Source organism: Nothobranchius furzeri, chromosome 7 (genome assembly GCF_043380555.1).
Source record: "Nothobranchius furzeri strain GRZ-AD chromosome 7, NfurGRZ-RIMD1, whole genome shotgun sequence".
Classification (NCBI taxonomy): domain Eukaryota; kingdom Metazoa; phylum Chordata; class Actinopteri; order Cyprinodontiformes; family Nothobranchiidae; genus Nothobranchius; species Nothobranchius furzeri.
In genome coordinates, this window is record NC_091747.1 from 27206624 (window position 1) to 27226900 (window position 20277).

The 20277-nt window shown below is 47.4% G+C and overlaps 1 protein-coding gene across 4 annotated transcripts in view; it reads right to left on the reverse strand.

The window, feature by feature from the left end:
• Positions 1-20277, reverse strand: part of LOC107372883 (trichohyalin) — a 99453-nt gene that overhangs the window by 24158 nt on the left and 55018 nt on the right. For 2 of the 4 annotated variants that reach the window (XM_070552983.1, XM_070552982.1), the window contains exons 6-16: positions 20018-20183; positions 16144-16250; positions 15791-16066; positions 15608-15716; positions 15370-15504; positions 14894-15033; positions 13160-13309; positions 10965-11043; positions 10795-10872; positions 10563-10709; positions 5754-5863 (exon numbers count right to left, since the gene is read on the reverse strand). In XM_070552983.1, the coding sequence (XP_070409084.1) occupies positions 5754-5863; positions 10563-10709; positions 10795-10872; positions 10965-11043; positions 13160-13309; positions 14894-15033; positions 15370-15504; positions 15608-15716; positions 15791-16066; positions 16144-16250; positions 20018-20183 (1497 nt within the window). The remainder of the gene's footprint in view (positions 1-5753; positions 5864-10562; positions 10710-10794; positions 10873-10964; positions 11044-13159; positions 13310-14893; positions 15034-15369; positions 15505-15607; positions 15717-15790; positions 16067-16143; positions 16251-20017; positions 20184-20277) is intronic. The other 2 variants (XM_070552985.1, XM_070552984.1) reach the window with 2 other exon arrangements.

Sequence of the window (20277 nt, forward strand, 5' to 3'; positions counted from 1 at the left end):
ATCGACTGGGATGAAAGGATGGAGTTCTTCCCCCAGTTTATAGAAAACCTCAGGGTTGACAGATGCTCTGTTAATTTCCTGGTTTGCTCTGACGCCTCGGACCGGGCGCATCAGAGCAGATCGTCCCGGTAAAATAAAACCCTCGTTGCCGCCGTGCGCAGTGGCTGCAGCGCGGTCTCCAGACATTTGGAGAAAGTGCGCTGGGCTAGCGAGTAGCCAAAAGGGAGGCATTCGTACGCGCGTTCCGACAGCGGACGTGTGCTCGAGGTCACATGAAGATTGGGTTCGCGCCCTTACCGCCGTCGCTCGTACCAGAGAACTGGGAGCGACCCATGGAGGGCTGTGCTCGAAAGGGCGAGTGTGAAACAGCTGGAAGAGGCTGATCCGCACCTCAGAGCGTGGAGTCCATGAAGGACGAGTGGGAACCGGGCCCGTGCACGGGGACGTCAAAGTGCCAGCGGATGGAGCCGCGCAATGTGCGCGCTTTGCGCGTGGTCGCGACAGTGCCATGACATCCCGTCCCACCCAACGTTGTGGGGGGAAGCGGGATGAGTCGGGCCTGGCCGTAGGCTGGGGGCGGTGCGCAAATGGAGCGCACCCTTTCACAGCTAACCGTGTAACATGACCGAGTCCGACTGTGTGAACATGCAGATGTGCTGCAGTGCTTGGTGCGGGGAACATCATGTGTGAGGATTCGGCAGAAGGTTCTGCAGAGGACTGTAGGATTCTGCTCTCGATGTGACGTTTTTTGAGTTTTATTTCAAAACCAAAATAATTCACAGAGTTAACATTGCAGCCATAAGCACACACATTCCCCCCAACGAGTCGTTTTCATGGTTGTTTTCGGCGAGGTTCCTGTGACTGCCAAAGCTGTGTCTGCTGGCTCATTCGGAACCGTTGGCCGCCAACTCCCTGGTCCCGCCTCAGCAGGAGGCCGGCTCCGCGGGGCGGGCCATGCAGCTGGGCGCCTGGAGTTTCCGCGCTGTTCGTCCCATCCTCTGGGGGAACGGCCGGAGTGCGAGGCTGACCGAGAGTGGACCAGGTCTCGCACCGTGGCTGAAAGTTCAGCCGCAGTCTGAGCCCTCTCGATGACGCTCGTAAGATGGGGACCAAACAGAACATCAGAGGTGATGGGACCTTCCAGCAGCTCCCTGTGCAGGTGTTCAGGAATGGAGGGCAGGGCCTTGAGCCACAAGGCCCGCTGGATAAGGGTCTGCCAGGCAGCAATGCGAGCAAACCGGTGAGGACAGCAGCGCACAGATTGAGGATGGCATCAGCAGTTTTAATGATGGTTTCTGACTCAACAGGAGCGTCAAGCTCCTCCACCATTTTGGAAAGCCAAAGGCGATGTTATTTCCTGCAGCGCCGGTCTGGAAGGCGCACTGGTGTGCGCAATCGGCGAGCTGCCTCAGCAGCTGGTCATGCTTAGAAGCGGGAACTGCTCGCGGTCCAGCGAGGTGGTTCTTGACGCCACACAGCGAGGCTAAGTCCGGCTCCAGTGGGGGAACGGATGGCCAGCCCAGGTCGGAGAAGCCCTCGACCTTGGTAATGGGCACATATGTGGAAATTGGCGCCTTGAGCCCGGCAGGCTCGGAGAAGGCGGCGGACCAGCAGCTCATGGCAGCGGGGAAGCGTGGCCAGACGGGGTCTGGACAGCGCGTCTGTGTTGCCCCGAAAATTCCCGCCAATTCATCTGCCTCAGGCGGAGCCGGTTCTGGAACGGCTAGCCCCTTGCGGGCCGCAGCCGCGGAGATGATGGCGGGCAGCTCCTGGAGCAGTGCTCTAACTGCTGGCAGGGAGGAGCGAGAAGCCACTGGGGCAGAAGGACCTGCTGAGCGAGGGAAAGGGGGCTATGGCAGCCAGCCTCGTCGTGCTCCACACGAGGCTCGTCGACCTCCGTGTTGTACAGGAAGGAAGAAGGGCTATGGCAGCCAGCCTCGTGGTCGACCTCCGTGTTGTACAGGAGGGAAGAAGGGCTATGGCAGCCAGCCTCGCGGTCGACCTCCGTGTTGCACAGGAGGGAAAAGGGCTATGGCAGCCAGCCTCGTCGTGCTCCTCGCAAGGCTCGTCGACCTCCGTGTTGTACAGGAAGGAAGAAGGGCTATGGCAGCCAGCCTCGTGGTCGACCTCCGTGTTGCACAGGAGGGAAAAGGGCTATGGCAGCCAGCCTCGTCGTGCTCCTCGCAAGGCTCGTCGACCTCCGTGTTGTACAGGAAGGAAGAAGGGCTATGGCAGCCAGCCTCGTGGTCGACCTCCGTGTTGTACAGGAGGGAAAAGGGCTATGGCAGCCAGCCTCGTCGTGCTCCTCGCGAGGCTCGTGGAACTCCGTGTTGTACAGGAGGGAAGAAGGGCTATGGCAGCCAGCTTCGTCGTACTCCTTGCTGTCGATGACATCGTCCAGTCGGTAGGAGCCAGCCGGCTCCTGGCCGACGTTGAAGAACTGTAACGCCTTGTCCAGCGAGTACGTGCCAGCCACCGGAATTTTCTCGTCGGTGGTGGGGGTGAAGTACTCGACCCGGCGGACCTTTTCAGCCACGGGCAGAGTGGTACAAAACGGGCACGAGGCCTGGGGGTCAAGGCCAGGCCAGCATGGTGAGCCCCGAGACAGACCTTACACTTGGCGTGCAAGTCGCCGCTGGAGATGGAGCCCGTCTGGCAGGCCGGGCAGGTCCTGGCATCGCTGGACATGGTCGGTGAGTAGATTTTTCTTGTGTAATTGCTCTTAAAGGAAGCTCTTAAGCTTGGCGTGAAGAGAAAACGGAGGCGAACAGTGGGGTCGTTCCACTTATATAACCCACAAGGGGTGCCCACGTGGTGGGCGTACATTTAAGCTCTTCATGATTGGCTGATGCTGAGATCACCCTTCCAATAGCAGCTCGCTTAAGGGCTAAGACTAGACGAAATAGAACGTCACGCTTCTCCAGTTCTTACGTGGCTGATACGGTGAACAGACACACAGAAAAAGATCTGTATATAAATGCAGCTCTAGGTTTTCTGTTTAGCGTGTAATCTGTGATCAGAAACAGCAGACGTGTTCTGACTAAAGACTAGTTTGAATTTGTAGGTAAAATCTAACGTCAGAAGTCAGTAACACTAGTGAATAGTTAGGGTTATTAATAGATGAGCATTGCTCTAATATTTCTCATATAGACTGTATTGTGCTGAGTTCTCTGCTCTTTCTGCTACAGACTCAACTGAAGATGGATGCTCTACACAAACACTAACAACTGTTTCTCCTGTTTAGTTTCTGTCTGATGGCTCAACTAAAGTCACATCCAGCATGGCAGCAAGTCATGGAGCCAAACCAAGGAAAGGATGTGTTATATCAGCAGGAGGCTGGTGAGCTGGTTGCTGAAGAAGGTAAAAACACAACCTGAAGTTTCCCCATCTCCAGGCTAACACAGAAGCTGCTGCTTAGTCAAGAGCACTGAGGTTAGTTAATACTGAAGCAGTTTTTCATGAAGATGTTATGACATAGTCAGTTAAAAAGACTGGATGAACTTTAGATGTTGCTGGTGTGTTTTAGCAGGTTGCTGTTGAGTTTTAAATGTTATTACATCACTGTAGGATCTGTCTTTCTATTCTAAAGGTGCATTTATTTATACTTACGTGTACATCCCTATAAAACACCTGCTTAATAAATGCTCTGAAACCTGTTTTGTATATTTAATACTTGGTCAGTTTATTGGTATTTTTATTAATCTTGTTAAATGTTTGATTTTACCACTGAGCAGTGACTACATTAAGATTCAATTGTTGGTTAAATTCAGTGTTTAAAACAGATTAGGTTCAGAAATCGTGTGCTTCCACAGTTATTAGTGATAATTAAGCAATCTGATAAGGTGCTATAGAGGTATCAGCCCAAAAAATCAGCAGCGCTTATTGGCCATTGACTGACCACGGCCGCCTCATATCGGTATTGGCAATAGAAAAACCAACATCGGTCGACCTCTACTTGGAACCATCCTATCTTTTGAACTCAAGGTCAAAGCCTCTCTGCAACGCTTGCGAGTGATTTCAGACACAACAGCTCTTTTAACTCATTCACTGCCAATGACGATTAAAGTCGTCATTTGCATTTTTTTTTTACTGTGTGGGCGTCGGAACGAGCCCCCGCACCGTGAGAACAAACATCTCAGCTCTAAAGCCGATCTTCATCCGCGTACGTCACACGTCACATGATCAGGAAGCAGAAAATCCATGTGTTAGGCAGGGGTTGTATGAACTAGTCGACTTCACCGCTCTGTAGTGACTTTTTATGCCTGTCATCAACGAGTCGCTGTCTCGTGATAATGACCGGCAAGATGCAGTCCTCGGAAAAGACAGCAGCCTGCTGTCAGCAGGTGACAAGCTCCTGGGCGTCGGGAGGCGATGCGCTGTGCCAGAGCGTCGGTACTGACACCCGCCGTAAAACGGACATTTAACCAAATTGTGACCTTTACCCTCTTGCAATTTAACCTTCCCCTCACCCCCATCCTAACCTTAACCAGCTTGCGCATGCAAAGCTCTGATTGTTGACGCGCTCCAGACATCTGCGTCCTGAGCACGGCCACAGCAACATTATCAAATCAGGTGTCACCACCTCAAAAACAAATTTAACACACGATCGTTCATGTCGGCTCATTTCCTTTTATGTTTTCTGTCTTTTATTTGTGCCTGATGCGTTTCGCTGCTGTGGAGCGGGGCGCATCACCTGTTTTGTCCTCCGGTGACGCACCTCACCGGTGCGGCCGGCGCGCACTCCGCTGTTTTTGCAGTCGGTAGATTTTAAGAACTGCAGTTCAAAGGTAACTCATAAGGTGAATATATATGAACCCAGGTAGCAGTTTCTCTTTAGGATTGAGAGGAGATCCAGGAAGATAATAAACAGGCAGGACAGAAAAACAGTCAAATAAAAACAAGTTAGTTTTTGTACCTGGTGGTTGCAACAAACAGACACCATTGAAGGTAATCAGAAGTGAGGAACAGAAAATGAAATAATTATTTTAATGTTTAGAGCAGCAGGAACTTTGAGAGGCTGCAGGCGCATCAGTGAGTTTGCGGCCGCTACGCGGGGGGAGGGGGGCTGAAGGTGAAACTACCGTTGTTAAAAGAAATGTGTTTAACTTTGAAAATGTGGGCGCAATTTTAATTGTCAAAAACTCCAGCGAACCAACCCCCCACCCCCGCACCGCTTTAGGCGTATGACATCATCAATGACTAGTCAAAGTAGACTCAGTTTTCATTACTTGACAGTCGACTTTTTTTTAAAAAAAAAAAGTCATGCAGCCCCTAGTGTTAGGAGATCGTTTTGGGCTGCTGCTGTAAAAAAGGTGAAGTGCGAACCGGAAAAGCTTGACTCTGTCTGAATTAATATGAAGTGTGTTTTCCCTGAATAACCCAAGAACTAAAGGAATATGAAATTAAATATTCATAGACCAATCTGATTGATATTTCATATTTATATGGAACATCACATCTTATTGATCATTTAATAAATAAGTGGCCAATCCTTAACGCTACAATGTTCTATTGTTAGATTGTTTTTATGATGCGACTATTTTATGCTTTATGTTTTTTTGTATTATGTGCAGCGCTTTGGTTGGCTGTAATGCCATGTTAAAAGTGCTTTATAAATAAAAGGGGTATGGGAAGTAGTTCATCACCACCAGCGTGTGAATGGTTGAATGATTCACTGTAATGTAAAGCACTTTGAAGTCCTCTGAATCTGTTCATTTATCATTTACCTGGGGGATGACTAGCTGTGAACCCACCTGAGGCGGCTGCAGTCTCTTCTCAAAGCATTAGCGTCTGTCTGCACAGCAATGACCTCTGACCTCACACTCCTCAGCTGTGACTGGCTGTCTGACAGCTCCACCTCCAGCTGACAGCAAAAACACAACCATAGTGATGTGACAGTGATCCAGGCAAGGCAGCTGTATTTACATAGCACATTTCTTACACTGAGGCAATTCAATGTGCTTTCCCTTAGCTAGAACATTAAAATCAACGTGACACAAATCACAACTTAAAAATTTTAGCAGAAAAGGACAAAGTTAAAGGTTGAGCAGTTCCAGTGCAGAAGGAGCATCAGAAACATTGATTCGAAGGCTGATGAATACATGAAGGTTACTGGAGTTGGGGCAGATCTGAGGTCATGATGAAGCTGATTTCATCTGTGAGTAGCACATTTTACCATTTTACCGCGGGCGTCAAAAAGCGACGCACTGTGCCAGAACGTCGCCTCCCGACGTGCATCACAAAAAAACGCTTGGTCACCCATCATCAGTTTTAGCCGCTTTAGGTGTATGATGTCATTACTAGCCACGTTTACATGCGCGTATTTAATCGGATTGAACACCCAATCAGATAAAAAATTCTGCATGTAAACATGTCACCGGAACATTCTGATCCGATTCGGCCCGATCAATTGAAATCTCAATCCGATTGAGAGAGGTGGTTTATTCCGTTCATTCTTCCGATTGACGTGCATGTACACAGCCATTCTGATTGTTGGGGTAGAATAATGCCCACTGCACATGTGTGCAACAGCGAGTGGGCCTCTCCGCTGCCAGACTTCAAAAATGACGGCGTAATTAACGAGCGGCGGCTTTTAAATCCGATGACAAGCCGTCCCAGTTTCAGTGATATTTAATTCAGAACTTGTATTTTGTGGAAGTAAAATAAAAATCTGATTATTGCACAAATCATTCGACAAGCATGTTCAAATCTGTACTGGAAACATGCAGGTTTATTGCAGAGGTTGCAGTGCACGGGTCCACGTTTCTGTCAGCTTTGAACGCAGCAGCTTCTGCAGCAGGTCATGGAGATGCGCTTGTAAAGAAGACAGGATAATCTGGGTTTTACAGACCTGGTTGGAGGCTGATGTTGGGTAGGATAACGTCCTCGGTTAAATACTCCGGACGACAGTAAAGTCCGTGTTAGAAGCACGTAAACGCAGATGACCTGAGATGTGGTTCGTTAATGATGAACACAGGCTTCTAAACTTTCTGAACATCTTCTGTTATTTTGTTTGAACAGATTTTTCTCAACAGTTTCAGCTGATTGTCACATGTTATTAATAATAAGCCACAACAGAGCTCAGTAATAAAACATGAGTCTAAACCCCCCTCCACCCCCGCTCTGCAGCGCAGCACAGCGCTAAAGGCAGAGATATAACGCTCCCTTATTTTAATCAACAATAAAATGCAGCAAAGCATATATCTGCAGTTATTCACTGAAGAAAACGTAACTTCTATGAGCTAAATAAAAATATTAAATTGAATAAATGGATCAGGAAAGCAGGAAGAATTGTTATTTCTGTTTTTACATTTTTCACTTTGTTTCATGGCATATGTTTATAATTTTTCTTTCGGGAAAGGAAACTCTTTGTGCATGCTCAACCTATTTAATCGGATTAAATGCTTGGTGCATATATTCGCACGGCATGATCGGATCATTTCAGTTCGAGTCCATGTGAACAGAGATTCGGAAATTCCGATCAACCAACATTTCAATCGGATTGAGGAAATTTGGCGCATGTAAACGTGGCTAATGATTAGTCAATGTCGACTAGATTTTCTTTACTTGACTGTCGACTTAAAAAAAATTAAGTCATGCAGCCCCTCCTTTCCCAACTCTGACTTTCCTGGAATCCACTTATTACCTCTTTCTTACTCATTTTCTCTTTCCCTTTCCTCACATTTTGTAATCACAATTTATTACTTTTCCCAAATTTATGATATTTTAAAATAATTTTTTTATCTTTTATATATTTAGGCCCGAGCAACAAAGTGCTGCAAAGCCCTACACTAATTGCTCTGATTATTATTTATTTTACTTCTGCCAAATGAATTGGCTTTTGGAGGCCTTAGCATACATAAAAGCTCACCAAACTTTGCAGATTCATAGATCCTGGTGTAATTTTTTTATTTTAAGACATTTGGAAAAGTCGCAAAAGAAATGGCTCAACAGCGCCCTCTAGAATGTGAAAATGACCCCTCCCTATAGAGCTTATTTTACAGTAAAGTTATAAAATTTGGGACACTTGTAGTACTCACCAGTCCACACAAAAAAGCCTCATGCAACCATGGTCAACATCAAACAGGAAGTCAGTCATTTTGGGTTTAAGTGGCGATTTTGACCCCGTTTTGGCCGTCGAAATGGGACGAAGATTTTAAGTTTTCGTTGAGGGGATGGGGCCAGGCCTCAAAGTTCCACTACTCGCCAAAAAAATATTAATGGCTATAACTTCATAACCAAAGGGAATACTTACAAAACTTTCTGTGGTCGTTCGACATCCGTCCCCAAAGTAAAATGAATGGTCAAATGATTACATCATACAAGCCCCGCCCCCTCGGGACCGAAAAGTTCGACTGTGATAGGTCCCAAATTGCCCCATTTCATTTAATCACCACAAAACTGTAGCTGGTAACTGAAGACAAGCGGGGCTTGTTTGGCGTCACTTTATGGGAGTTTTCGAAAGAGGGTGGGGCTTTGGTGGCGGGGCAAATTCAGGCAATCTGCCGTGGCCATACATTTACCTCTCATTTAGTCATTTCTAAAGATATTGCCACAAAACTTCTGGTGTGCGATCCTAGTCAGGGCCCCCAAAAAATTTGATTGACAATCCGGTGGGCATGGCCTATAATTTGAAATAGTGCCCCCTACAACCATTAAAACTGTCAGCCCCAAGCCATGCTTTGGCTGAGAATTACAAAATTTTGTACATTGATGTAGTGTCTGAGGACCTACAAAAAGGTGTCTTGGAGTCAGGCTCAAAATCACACAGGAAGTCGGCCATTTTGGTACAAGTACTCCATTTTGTCTTTTTCGCACGTTGTTGGAAGAGTGATGCAACGTTGCCCCTTTTCACCAATCGCCTTCAAACTTCTGCTATATACTTGTTACGGCTGCCAGCCTGGCCAGTGGATGCATGAGCCAAGATCACCCAGCCCTGGTGATCAAGCCTGACACCGCCCCTCCCCCTCCTCCTCTCTTCCAGGCTGTTGAGGAGCACAGCTGAGCTGAATCCTGTTGATGACCCACACCTGGGATAAAAAGGCTGTGCCTTGCAGCAGTGCAGGGGTTCTGCTGTTCTCCTGGCCTCGTTTTGGTTTCAACCCCTTCGTTTTGATGAGTTTTAACTTTAATAGTTTTAACTCTGAGTGATCCAAATGGATCTTTGTTTGATGTCGTCTTGGGTGACTCTGTTTTAAGATCATCGTGGTTTACTTACAGGAAATTTGGGATTTTAAAACACTCGGTGTTTTCGTAGCGCGTCGGTTTTTATTATCAACTTGTGTTTTTAAAGTACCTTCTGTTTTGGTAAAACCTTTAACGAAGTTTTAACCAGGTGTTTTAAAGTTGATAATTCACCCTTTTAAATGTTAACCTTTTAATCTTGATTTTGTTTGTTTGGCATTATTTTAATAATGCTCTCCATCTGTTTGCACTTGTTTTTACAACCTTTTATAACAATTAAACCCATTTTAACTCCACTGTCGCATTTCTTACTCTAATTTCCCTCTGGGATTAATAAAGTATTGATTGATTGATTGATGTTGCCCCCTCCTTCACATTTTAACAACACATGTCGGGGACGTAAAAATACTCTTAAGACATAGGGGGGAAAATTCAACCTACGGATTTTTCAAAAGTTGGACGGTGAGGACGTGGCTAAGCCTCAAACTTTGACCTGTCACCACGCCATGCTTTACTCTCAGAGCTCCCTATTTGACTCCTTTCACCTAATCAACGGCAATCTCTGCCAAATAGCAGTAGACAAGTTGAGGTCACTTGGTGTCCAGTACTGGCAGGTTTCGAAAAAGGGCAAGGGTTTGGAAGCATGGCGAAATTCGACATCACACCATGAAAATATGTTTGCCTCTCATTTCCTCAATTCTCATGATATCGCCACGAAATGTCTGGTGATTGATCCTAGTCCAGCCCCCAATAGAAATAGACATCATAATCCAGTGGGCATAGCCTATTTTTATTTTAATAGTGCCCCCTAGTACTATTAAAACTGTCAGCCCCTAGCTTGCTTTCACAGAAGCTGTTGGTCTCTTACTAACCCATGCAACATCTGATTCACACAAAACGATCTTTGTGAACCTGTGAACAGCTCTATTGGACTGAATTATATTTGGAAAATCGCCCCCTATGATTTCCCAACCAAATAGGTCTCCGTGGCGCGTAATCGGACTTGCACCAAATTTGCTGGCCTTACTCACGATTTACTGATTTACCCACTAGTGTAGTAAACACAGAGTGCCCCCTATTGGTGAGATGCATAATATAATGGCAGGATAAGAGGAGATGCTGAGTAAGGGTGAGGTGTGGTTGAGGTGACCGTTCGCAGTGTCGGGGGTGAAAGTTTCTGTGCCTTGGACGTGCTCAGGTGTCCCAGGCTGCCGTGCCAGGCCGGAGCAGTGTGGAGCTGCGAGGGTCGAACTATGCTGCTTGCAGCTTTAATTTTTTGTACATTTGTTCTTGTGAAGGGCCCGATGATTTTTATCTTGAGAGGCGCTATATAAAAGATCGTTTCTTTTTCTTCTTCAAAGCCTGGAGCAGAGTTGTACCTGCAGTAGTTGCTGGTTCAGATTTCTTTTGTCCGAGACTAAAGACGAGTTCAGAACAGACATCTTCTCCAGAGCATTTCTTCCATTTTCTACCTCTTGTCTCAGCAGTGTCTCTGAGGAGGACAGGTGCAGCACCTCCTCCCTGCACTGAGGAGCAGAAAGTAGCAGGAGACCAGATTAATCAAGGCTGCATGATTCTACTGTTAGTCTCAGACCTTCTGGAACATCTAACCTTCTCCAGCGCAACTCTGACATCTAAAGCTTCACCCTCTGCACTCTGCCTGTCCAGCTGCTCCCTCTCCAGCACTGCCTGCAGGTGGACAGGACACGATGAAACACCAGGATACTCCAGATATCTTTTAACCTGTCTGGGCCTCTCAGTCCTCAGAGACAAGCAAGTACCTTCAGACGGAGGACCTCCATCTTCTGATGAGTTTCCCTTTCTGACAGCTGGACATTCTCTAGAAGCTCCGCTTCTACCCTGAAGAACAGCAGAACCCGGTAACACTCATTACAGTAGAAATAAACAGTAGAAACCCACATTATTTCCTGCTATGTCAGCTGTTAACTTTATTTTCTCTCTAAGTGTTTTTCTCCCCAGAAGAAGCTACAACGATGTTCTGCTGAGCTGTGGTGGCCTCATGGAGGGTGCCATCGGCTAGCACACTGCTGCTAACCACTTAAACATTCTCCCTCTCCTGATGATAACATTTTACTCTCTTTGATCTGGGTCATCTCGATCAGTACGGTTCCTTGGTTCCCAAGGACTTCTCAGGAACGTGAAAATCCCCAAGCAGGTGTGCGCCGTTAACGGCACGCGGGAAAGTCTGTGGTGTCCTCCTTGATAAGATAAGCAAAGGCAGTTGTGAGCTGTGTTGCTTTTGGAGTCTGAGCCACATTATTTTATTTTATTGCTTGCTGTTCTCTCACTGCCGTGTATGTCCTCAACCCCCCCCCCCCCCCCCGCCCTCTCTCTCTCTCTCTCTCACACACACACACACACACACACACTGATATCCTGTCCTCTTCTGATCCCTCTCACCATCTGCCATCACACTGTAGTAGGAGACAGTGTCCTCCACTGCAGTAGTGAGGACAGAGTGAGGGCCACACACATTGAAAGAAAGTGTAGGGACTAATGGGCTCGACACACGGGAGGCGACAAACGACCGCGATCAGCGAAGTTTGTCGCTGTCGCTTTTATTACCTGACACACGGGAGGCGATCCGCGGCAGCGGCCAGCGGCAAAGCCGTCTACGCGTTCTGTTCCATGGCGAAATCGAAACTTCCATTGTTTTGTTTGGCTGTGTCAGGTTGGAGGGAATTAAGGTTATTTAAGCGGTTCAGAGTTAATAAAGCGGTAGATATGATGTTTCACAAGGTGCTGCTAGAGTTATGTGAAATCTTACTTCTGATTTTACTATAAAACATAATAATAATCAACTTCTCCTCCATGTTTGCTCGGAGGTGTACGGAGCATCCTGTCCGCTCATTGGTCAGTGAATGAAACCTCCGTTGATTGGTCCTCGTCCGAGCGACAGCGATGAAAAGTTGAAAATGTTGCAACTTTCTGGGATTGCGTCGCTGGGTCGCCTGTGCACGAGCGCAAAATTTCACACGCACGTTTTTCGCGTTTCGCTTAGTAGGAGGGAGACCCGCGATTATCGCTTTGTCGCGCATGTCTCATTGAAAATGAATGGAGGAGAGGCGATGTCGCCTCCCGTGTGTCAAGCCCATAAGAAGATCACCAATGTAAGATGGTGCTTGTCCACGTAAAGCACTAAAAACCAGAACCAGGATGTTGAAATGAACCCTGAAGTTGACTGGCAGCCAGTGAAGCTGGAGGAGAAGCGGGGTGACGTTACGCCCCGCGCTGAAGCAGGAGCTCCATGCAACTTACAGAGATGTTTTCTTGACAGCAACAAGAATGAAAAAGAATCGCGTAGGCGGGCCCCCGCTAGCTGAATCTACTCGCCAAATGGAGGTGGTAGACGTGAATTTCAGCCAACCTATTTGTCCCTAATGTGGGGGCAAGGCCACATTGGCCTTGGCTGGACTTCTGAGGAGGAGGTCTGGAAAAAAGTGTCGAGACAGACAGGAAAACTCAACAATGACCCAGATCTGAACAAAACTTACCCTTCTGGGTCTGATCCGTATTGACCCAGATGCCAAAGTGGCTATAGTGAAAAGAATTTGTCCAAGCACTGAACCTACAAGTAACCCTAGAGTATGAAGTTTTCTCATGTACATGGACAAACTGAAGTCTGTCAAACAGATAAGATTTGACCAATTAGCCTTAGTTAATCAAAAGTTTCGCACACCGACTCTACCGGGCCATTCCATGTACTTTTTCCTGTTTGTGTCGGTTCCAGAACATGGAACTTTCAGCTGGCCTGGAAATGGAGACACCCCAATACTTTAAAGGTCTCTGATGGTGGAAACGGCCCAAATGTAGCTCATCACCACCCAAGGATGAATGATTCAAAGTAGTGAAAAGCTATTTGGGGTCCTCTAACTTTAGTGCAACTCGCTATACAAGTGCAGGTTATTTATCATTGCAGGGTTCTACTCTTGGGTAGAACCCTAACAAAGGTTACCGTCTGTGTGTCTCCGTCTCTAGCTCCTGGTTTCTGTCCTCAAGGAGGTCTCTCTCCTTCCTCAGTCTTTTGTTCTCTCTCTTTACTTCCTCCTCTCTGTTCTGCACCTCCTTCACCTGCAGACGTAGAGAGGTCGACACCTCATTCCCTCTGAAACAGAAACAAGTTTTCTCAGATTTTCGCCGATCCAGAGAGATGGACAAAGACAGATCTCCTGCTTAGATCTTATGTTTAAAGTAAGATTTTTAAGAATTAAGAAAACAGGTTCTATGGGTGTGGAAGAGATCACCACGGTAACAGGGGCTGAACTCAAGGTCACCACGGTAACAGAGGCTGCACTCTAGGTCACCACGGTAACAGAGGCTGCACTCTAGGTCACCACGGTAATAGAGGCTGCACTCTAGGTCACCACGGTAACAGAGGCTGCACTCTAGGTCACCACGGCAACAGAGGCTGCACTCTAGGTCACCACGGTAACAGAGGCTGCACTCTAGGTCACCACGGTAATAGAGGCTGCACTCTAGGTCACCACGGTAACAGAGGCTGAACTCAAGGTCACCACGGTAACAGAGGCTGCACTCTAGGTCACCACGGTAACAGAGGCTGCACTCAAGGTCACCACGGTAACAGAGGCTGCACTCTAGGTCACCACGGTAACAGAGGCTGAACTCAAGGTCACCACGGTAACAGAGGCTGCACTCAAGGTCACCACGGTAACAGAGGCTGCACTCAAGGTCACCACGGTAACAGAGGCTGCACTCTAGGTCACCACGGTAACAGAGGCTGCACTCTAGGTCACCACGGTAACAGAGGCTGCACTCTAGGTCACCACGGTAACAGAGGCTGCACTCAAGGTCACCATGGTAACAGGGGCTGGATTTTAGATCACCACGGTAACAGAGGCTGAACTCAAGGTCGCCATGGTAACAGGGGCTGGATTTTAGATCACCACGGTAACAGAGACTGCACTCTAGGTCACCACAGTTGCAGAGTTTTCATCATGGTCTCCAGGTAGACCCATCATGTCTATGAGGCCATAAGTCTGTCTGGAAGGGTCTGGAACCAGGAACATTTAATTAAATGTCAGATTGAAGCTCCGCCTCCATCTCCAGAACAAATGATCTGGTAGCAACGATATGTTTCTCAGAAAAAATTATTTCTTCTTCAGATCAGGAACATATTCATATTTAATAATCAAATCTGGTATTGAATCCTTTCCATCTCCTGTTGGTTCTGCTCCAAAGTTAAAATCTTCCTTCAAAGTCTCTAACACAAGTCAGTGACTTGATGCAATCTGCTGAGTTTTTACGTAGGAAGTAACTTCCTGACATAATGAACTGAACACAATCCAAATGTTTACTTTTTGAAGTGCAGTGGGACGACTCTTGTCGTGATTTGGCGCTATATAAATGAACTGAATTAATTGAATTGCATCAAAAATATGAAACACGTGTTTGGACACTGGAATACCGATCACTAGATGACAGCTGGACCTCCAGAACCATCAAACTAGAGCCGTTTTCTGGAGATAGGCACCAGCCCCCCGCTCCCCCCCCCACCCCCACCCCGTGGACAAAGCAGGTTCAGAAGATGGATGGATTTATTTACCTAGCCAAGCCAAGCCGAGCCCAGAAGGCACAGGTGGAAAAGGGAGGTAAGCCTACGATGAGTAAGAATGGGGCTGAAGCAGCCAGCAGGAGGCACTGCAGCTCCAATGTGTCTCAGTGTGTTTACCTGTTGAGCGTGTCCAGCGTGTGTGCCAGCTCCTGCTGTGTGTAGACATCCATGTGTTGGTTCTGGTCTTCCAGCTGTTTGAGGTGGAGCTGCAGAGACGTGTTCTCCTCCCTGAGCCTCCTCACACTAAGCTCCGCCCCCTACCACATACAGAGTGTGTTAGAGCTTTGGCTGGACTGTGGCACAGGAGTTAAGCGCTTGCATCATAATCGGAGGGTTGAGGGCTCGAGCCCTGCTCAGTCTGTCGCTGTGTCCTTGGGAAAGACACGTAACCCCCCTTGACTGCTGTTGGTGGTCGGAGGGGCCGGTGGCGCCTGTGTCAGTGTGGCCAGGGCAGCTGTGGCTACAATGTAGCTCATCACCACCAGGGTGTGAATGGGTGAATTGCTGATTGTGTTGTAAAGCACCTTGGGGGGTTCCAGGACTCTGGAGGGCACTTTATCAAACACAGACCCTTTACCAATTTGGGAACTGACCTGCAGCTCCTTGTGTCTGCACTGCAGGACGCTCTCAGTCTGAGACAGGACGGACAGCAGGGAGGACAGGTCCAGGCTGAGGACACTGTCTGAAGGCACGGCAAGAGTCCAACCACTACTGCTCAGGACTCTGGACTGGAGACAAAACACACAACAACCATTATGACACAACTACGTCCGTCCGTCTGTCCGTCCGTCCGTCCGTCCGTGCGTGCGTGCGCGTGTGTGAGGACTTCACCAGTCTGACAACAGCCTGAGCGACAGCCTGCAGAGTCCTCTCTGTATCTCTGAGCCTGTCCATCTCCTTCTCCATATCCTCCTGCAGGGAGGTAGTGAGCACCTCCAACCTAGCAGAGAGGAGGTGAAGGAGGTGAGGAGCTGAACCTCCTGCAGAGCCTCAATAAGTCACGATGAAGTTTACCTCTGATGCACTTCAGAATCACAGAGGAGCTTCACCTCCATTCTCTGCTCCTCCTCTTCTTTGATCTCTGCCATGGTGAAGACTCCCAGAATCGATGAGGAGAGTGGAGGTGGAGATGAGTCAGGAGAAGGGAGGACATGTTTGGATGAGGGATGAGGGAGGCCACAGGGTTTGTTGTGAGGAGCACTGGTTCTCAGGGAGGAGCAGACAGAGTCACAGCTGAAGAGGAGGGAGGAGGAGAGTCTGGAGAACTCGGCTCTGAGCTGCCACAGATCCCTGCAGCACCAGATCCCAGAATGACATCAGAATCCAGAAACCAATCAGATCTGAGAGCAGCTGAGAGTCAGACTCACCTGTCAGCAGCTGTTTTTACTGAGTGGCAGAGTCTCCGTAGGTCCACTACAGACCTCCAGACCGCCAGAAACCGGGCCTGCTGCTGACCCACACGACCCCGCCCACACTAGACACACAACACACACAACAGCCATGTTTCATCATTGGAGACCCAGGAAACTTCTGGGAGGGGCAGAATTGACCAGGAGATTTAATCCTTTTAGGACTTCACCAAACAACATGCCACCACTGCTACAAAGGGAAGTGATGTCACTGATCAGCGCCAAAAGGCATCCACAGGCAATCATTCAGTCAAAATGTGGCATCATTTATTCCACTCAGGGTCCGGTTGTGTCTGTGATGTAAGACAGAGCTTACACGGAAACCCTGGTGTAGAATTACTACCTTGTACTACCTCTAAAATACTACCAACACCACATCAAGCAGCAGCCGTTTTCAGGGGAGGGGTGGATGCACGATGATGGCCCTTCCCTCACCCAGGACAAACAACATCCCACTAACCTGACGTTGACTAAAACATCACACGCATCCTAAATATTCCAAACCCATTTCCATAGATGTAGGTGTTGTAGCAATGTTGTTACCCCCAGGAAAATGCTCCCCCTGCGTCGAGAGTGCGTGCTGACCAGAAACAGCGTCTCCATCATCACCGCCTTGTTTCCAGCTAGCTAGACGTAGAACTACTTTTACGAAACAATGAGAATTTCCCTGTTACCCGTTTCATATTGCTCATCCTCCATCTAACTACAGAACCCTGTTTTACTGGAATAAAGTAGTAGACAGCTGTTTCCAGGTGTACTTGCTGCTGCAAAGCCTCTGTGTGTGAAATGTGCTGTAGAAATTAAGCCGTCTTGTCTGTATTTTCTCCAGCAGACTGACATTCATGGTGAGTAGAAACAATCGGAGCCAGCAGCGTTTTAAACACACACAGAGCTGTTGACTGGCTGGAACTTGGTTATGAGGATTAGGGTTAACACACAAGCGATGAACCTCTCGTCAGAGAAACGTTCAGCTCGATCAAACGTCACGATAGAACCATAAAAACATCCTTCTCTGATGTCGCCCACAAACAATTTCTCGTTGTTAGGTAAAAGTTTATGCAATTCTATGTCTAGTTAGCTAGAAACAAGGCAGAGATGATGGAGACGCTGATTCTTGCCGGTGTAATGGAATGAAATGTCTGTTTTCCACCTAAAAGTCATTTCCCACCTCTCCTCAGCAAGAACTAATCTGCATGAGATATTGCTCAAGGTCTCATGCATCTGCTCCTAAACTGGTTTCCTTTCCAGCGCAAGAGAAGAATGAAGACAAAGGACTTTCTTTTTAATAAATCAAAGAACTCTATTTTTAATAAGCTAATCAAACAAAGTGTTAGTCAACAATAAAATGTGAACCAATTTGTGAAATGAAAATATTAATTACTTTATTATAATCCTATAGAATATAATAAGTAATATAACTTTAAATGTTTCCACTGTGTAAGGACTGATCTCACGTAGCGTTAAGACATGACACATTGCTTTTACCAATCCAATCAGAATCTGCCAGATCTGACGGAGGCGTGGTTTTGGTGGTGCTTGGTAAACCTGTCACCTTTTCATTCGACCATAAACCAAAACATCCGAAGTATAAAACCATGCCCACGTCATCTTTAACGCTAGTTCAAAGCGTTCTAGAGAAGTTGTCGGAGTGGCCAATCCGTAACTTTCCTCTTCAGCTGAAAGAACCAACGACAAGCTGGATAAAATCTGTTGCATTTTACCAACCAAGCAACGGTTCCTTTCAGAATGAAAGCTGAACTCACTGACCCTCGGGGTCCATCTGACGCTGTCAACAAACTGTCGCTTTTTACCTGGAGACAATCCAAAGACTAGTCTGTTGTACTGCTGACGCTGTTTAATCGGCTCCGGTACCGAAGGGGGTCCGAGGACCTGACGTTCAGGATCTGTACGGAGGTCTCATCCTAAGAGTATGTGTGGAGCGACAAAATGGCGTCTTATGTGTTTATGAATCTCCGAATCAAAGCTTAGCGCGAAGACATCACCTTCACTCCCATCAGAACTAATCGTTTCTCTGGATTTGCTGGTTCTGAGCAACATTCCACACTACACCATTCTCCGTCTCATTCATCTTAGTTACACCATACATTTAGTGTTTAAAGTTAGTCTAGTTTTAATTTGTTTAGTAATAAATCTTTAAACTTTTAAAACTTGACTCTTTCTTCTGCTGTCTCTCAGTCAATACGAAGTGTTACATAATCCCTGCAATAAAAAGTTCCAATCTTCTGGTTAAACAGTACCCACAGATCCATAAGGTTGATTCCATATTTCCTATGGAGTCTCATGCCTCATGGTTCATTAAATAACATGTAAATTAAACCCTTTACACCGGCACGCTCTCCTGACACGGGGAGCATTTCACTGGGGGTAACAACATTGCTACAACACGGAAAGCGTTTCCATGGTGTGGCAGAAAGTTGCTCATTAGCATGAGCCATCCCGACATCAAGCATGCAGATAACAGAGCCAATCAATGCTGCAGGTCCAGAGCCCACATATAAGATTTTGTGTTAAATTCATTTAAATAGAAAAAAACCCATTAATGTTTAAGTTGAAATATTTTAAAGGGGTGAGGAAAAAAGTACTTCCATCATCCGTTTTCCGCTGCTTATCCGGGGTCGGGTCGTGGGGCAGCAGCCCAAGTCGAGAGGCCCAGACTTCCCTCTCCCCAGCCACTTGGGCCAGCTCCTCCAGGAGAATCCCAAGGCGTTCCCTGGCCAGGTGAGAGACGTAGTCCCTCCAGCATGTCCTGGGTCTTCCTTCAGGCCTCCTCCTGGTTGGACGTGCCCAGAAAACCTCACCAGGGAGGCGTCCAGGAGGCATCCTGACCAGATGCCCGAGCCACCTCAACTGGCTCCTCTCGATAAGTACTATCAAACAAACTTAAAGGGCCTTAATTTGAGCTGATCTCACTCACTGCTTTCAACTAGCCCATGGACACACCGATGACCAGAAGCGCTGTTTTTACCGTGCTCTGAGACCACGGAGCGCTGTGAATCACATTGTTCTGTTAACTATTTGAACATCGTTTCTTTTAAACACATGTAAAAACGTTAGTCTGGCTGAAGGGGAACTGGTTCTAGTCGTGCTGAAGCACCAGATGATGTGGTAGGAAACCAACTGCATCTGCGTGTTAACGGCTGAGTCGAGCTGATAACGATAACTTCGGAGGCGATGAGACTTCAGAAGCAGCCTTCTGATAACATCACCACAAAGTAACACGTGTAACACCTGACAGTCCTGGACGTACCTAATCAGCGGTGCTGTAGCGCTGTTGTCCACTCCTTGGGCCATTTCCTGTTTTATCGACGCCTGCTTCACTCCCACCAGCGTTTTTTACCATTTCAGTTACTATGAGCTAACTGGAACTAACTTCATTTGAGGGTTTGGCTTTCTAAAACACGTGTAAACTAGGATAAAGGCTCCCAGTTTATCACTTCAGATCAACCAAGATCAGTTTAGGTGAGACGTAAACACACAGACTTCCATTCAGCTTCACCAGCAGCTCTTCCAGTTCCACTAATCCTTGTTGTTTTGCTGATGTCATTTCTAACTTCAACACGAGTTAACCCAAAGGCCTTCTCAGCTAACCTGCCAGGTCATTTCTGAGCACACGCCCCTGCTGCTGCAATAATGCAGAAAACGGCCCTTTTGTGCCACCCGCTGGAGTGGAGACACCCGCTTGCTGCAAAGGTCTGGTAAAAGAAGTTCTGATGGTGGAAACGGACCTAATGATGCCATCACAAAGGAAATACACAACCTGCTGGGTCTGAGTTTGTTTACAGAGAAAATCAGAGTTTTAATCTAAATAAACCTCCTTCTCTCTCTGCCAATCTGCTTCTTTCTGCTCTGCTTCCTCCACAGCTCTCGTCCAATCAGCTGTCAGCTTCTGAAGGTCTTCTCTCAGTATCTGGTTGGCCTGCTCTGATTGGCTGAGCTGTTCTCGGAGGAGAACGTTGGTGTCAGCCAGACTGACCGACCTGAAAATACACAAACACAAGGTCATCCTCTAAGACAGGGCGTCCAGGACCTGGAGGGACGCTACCCAGCAAGTTTTAGTTGCTGCTCCAACAC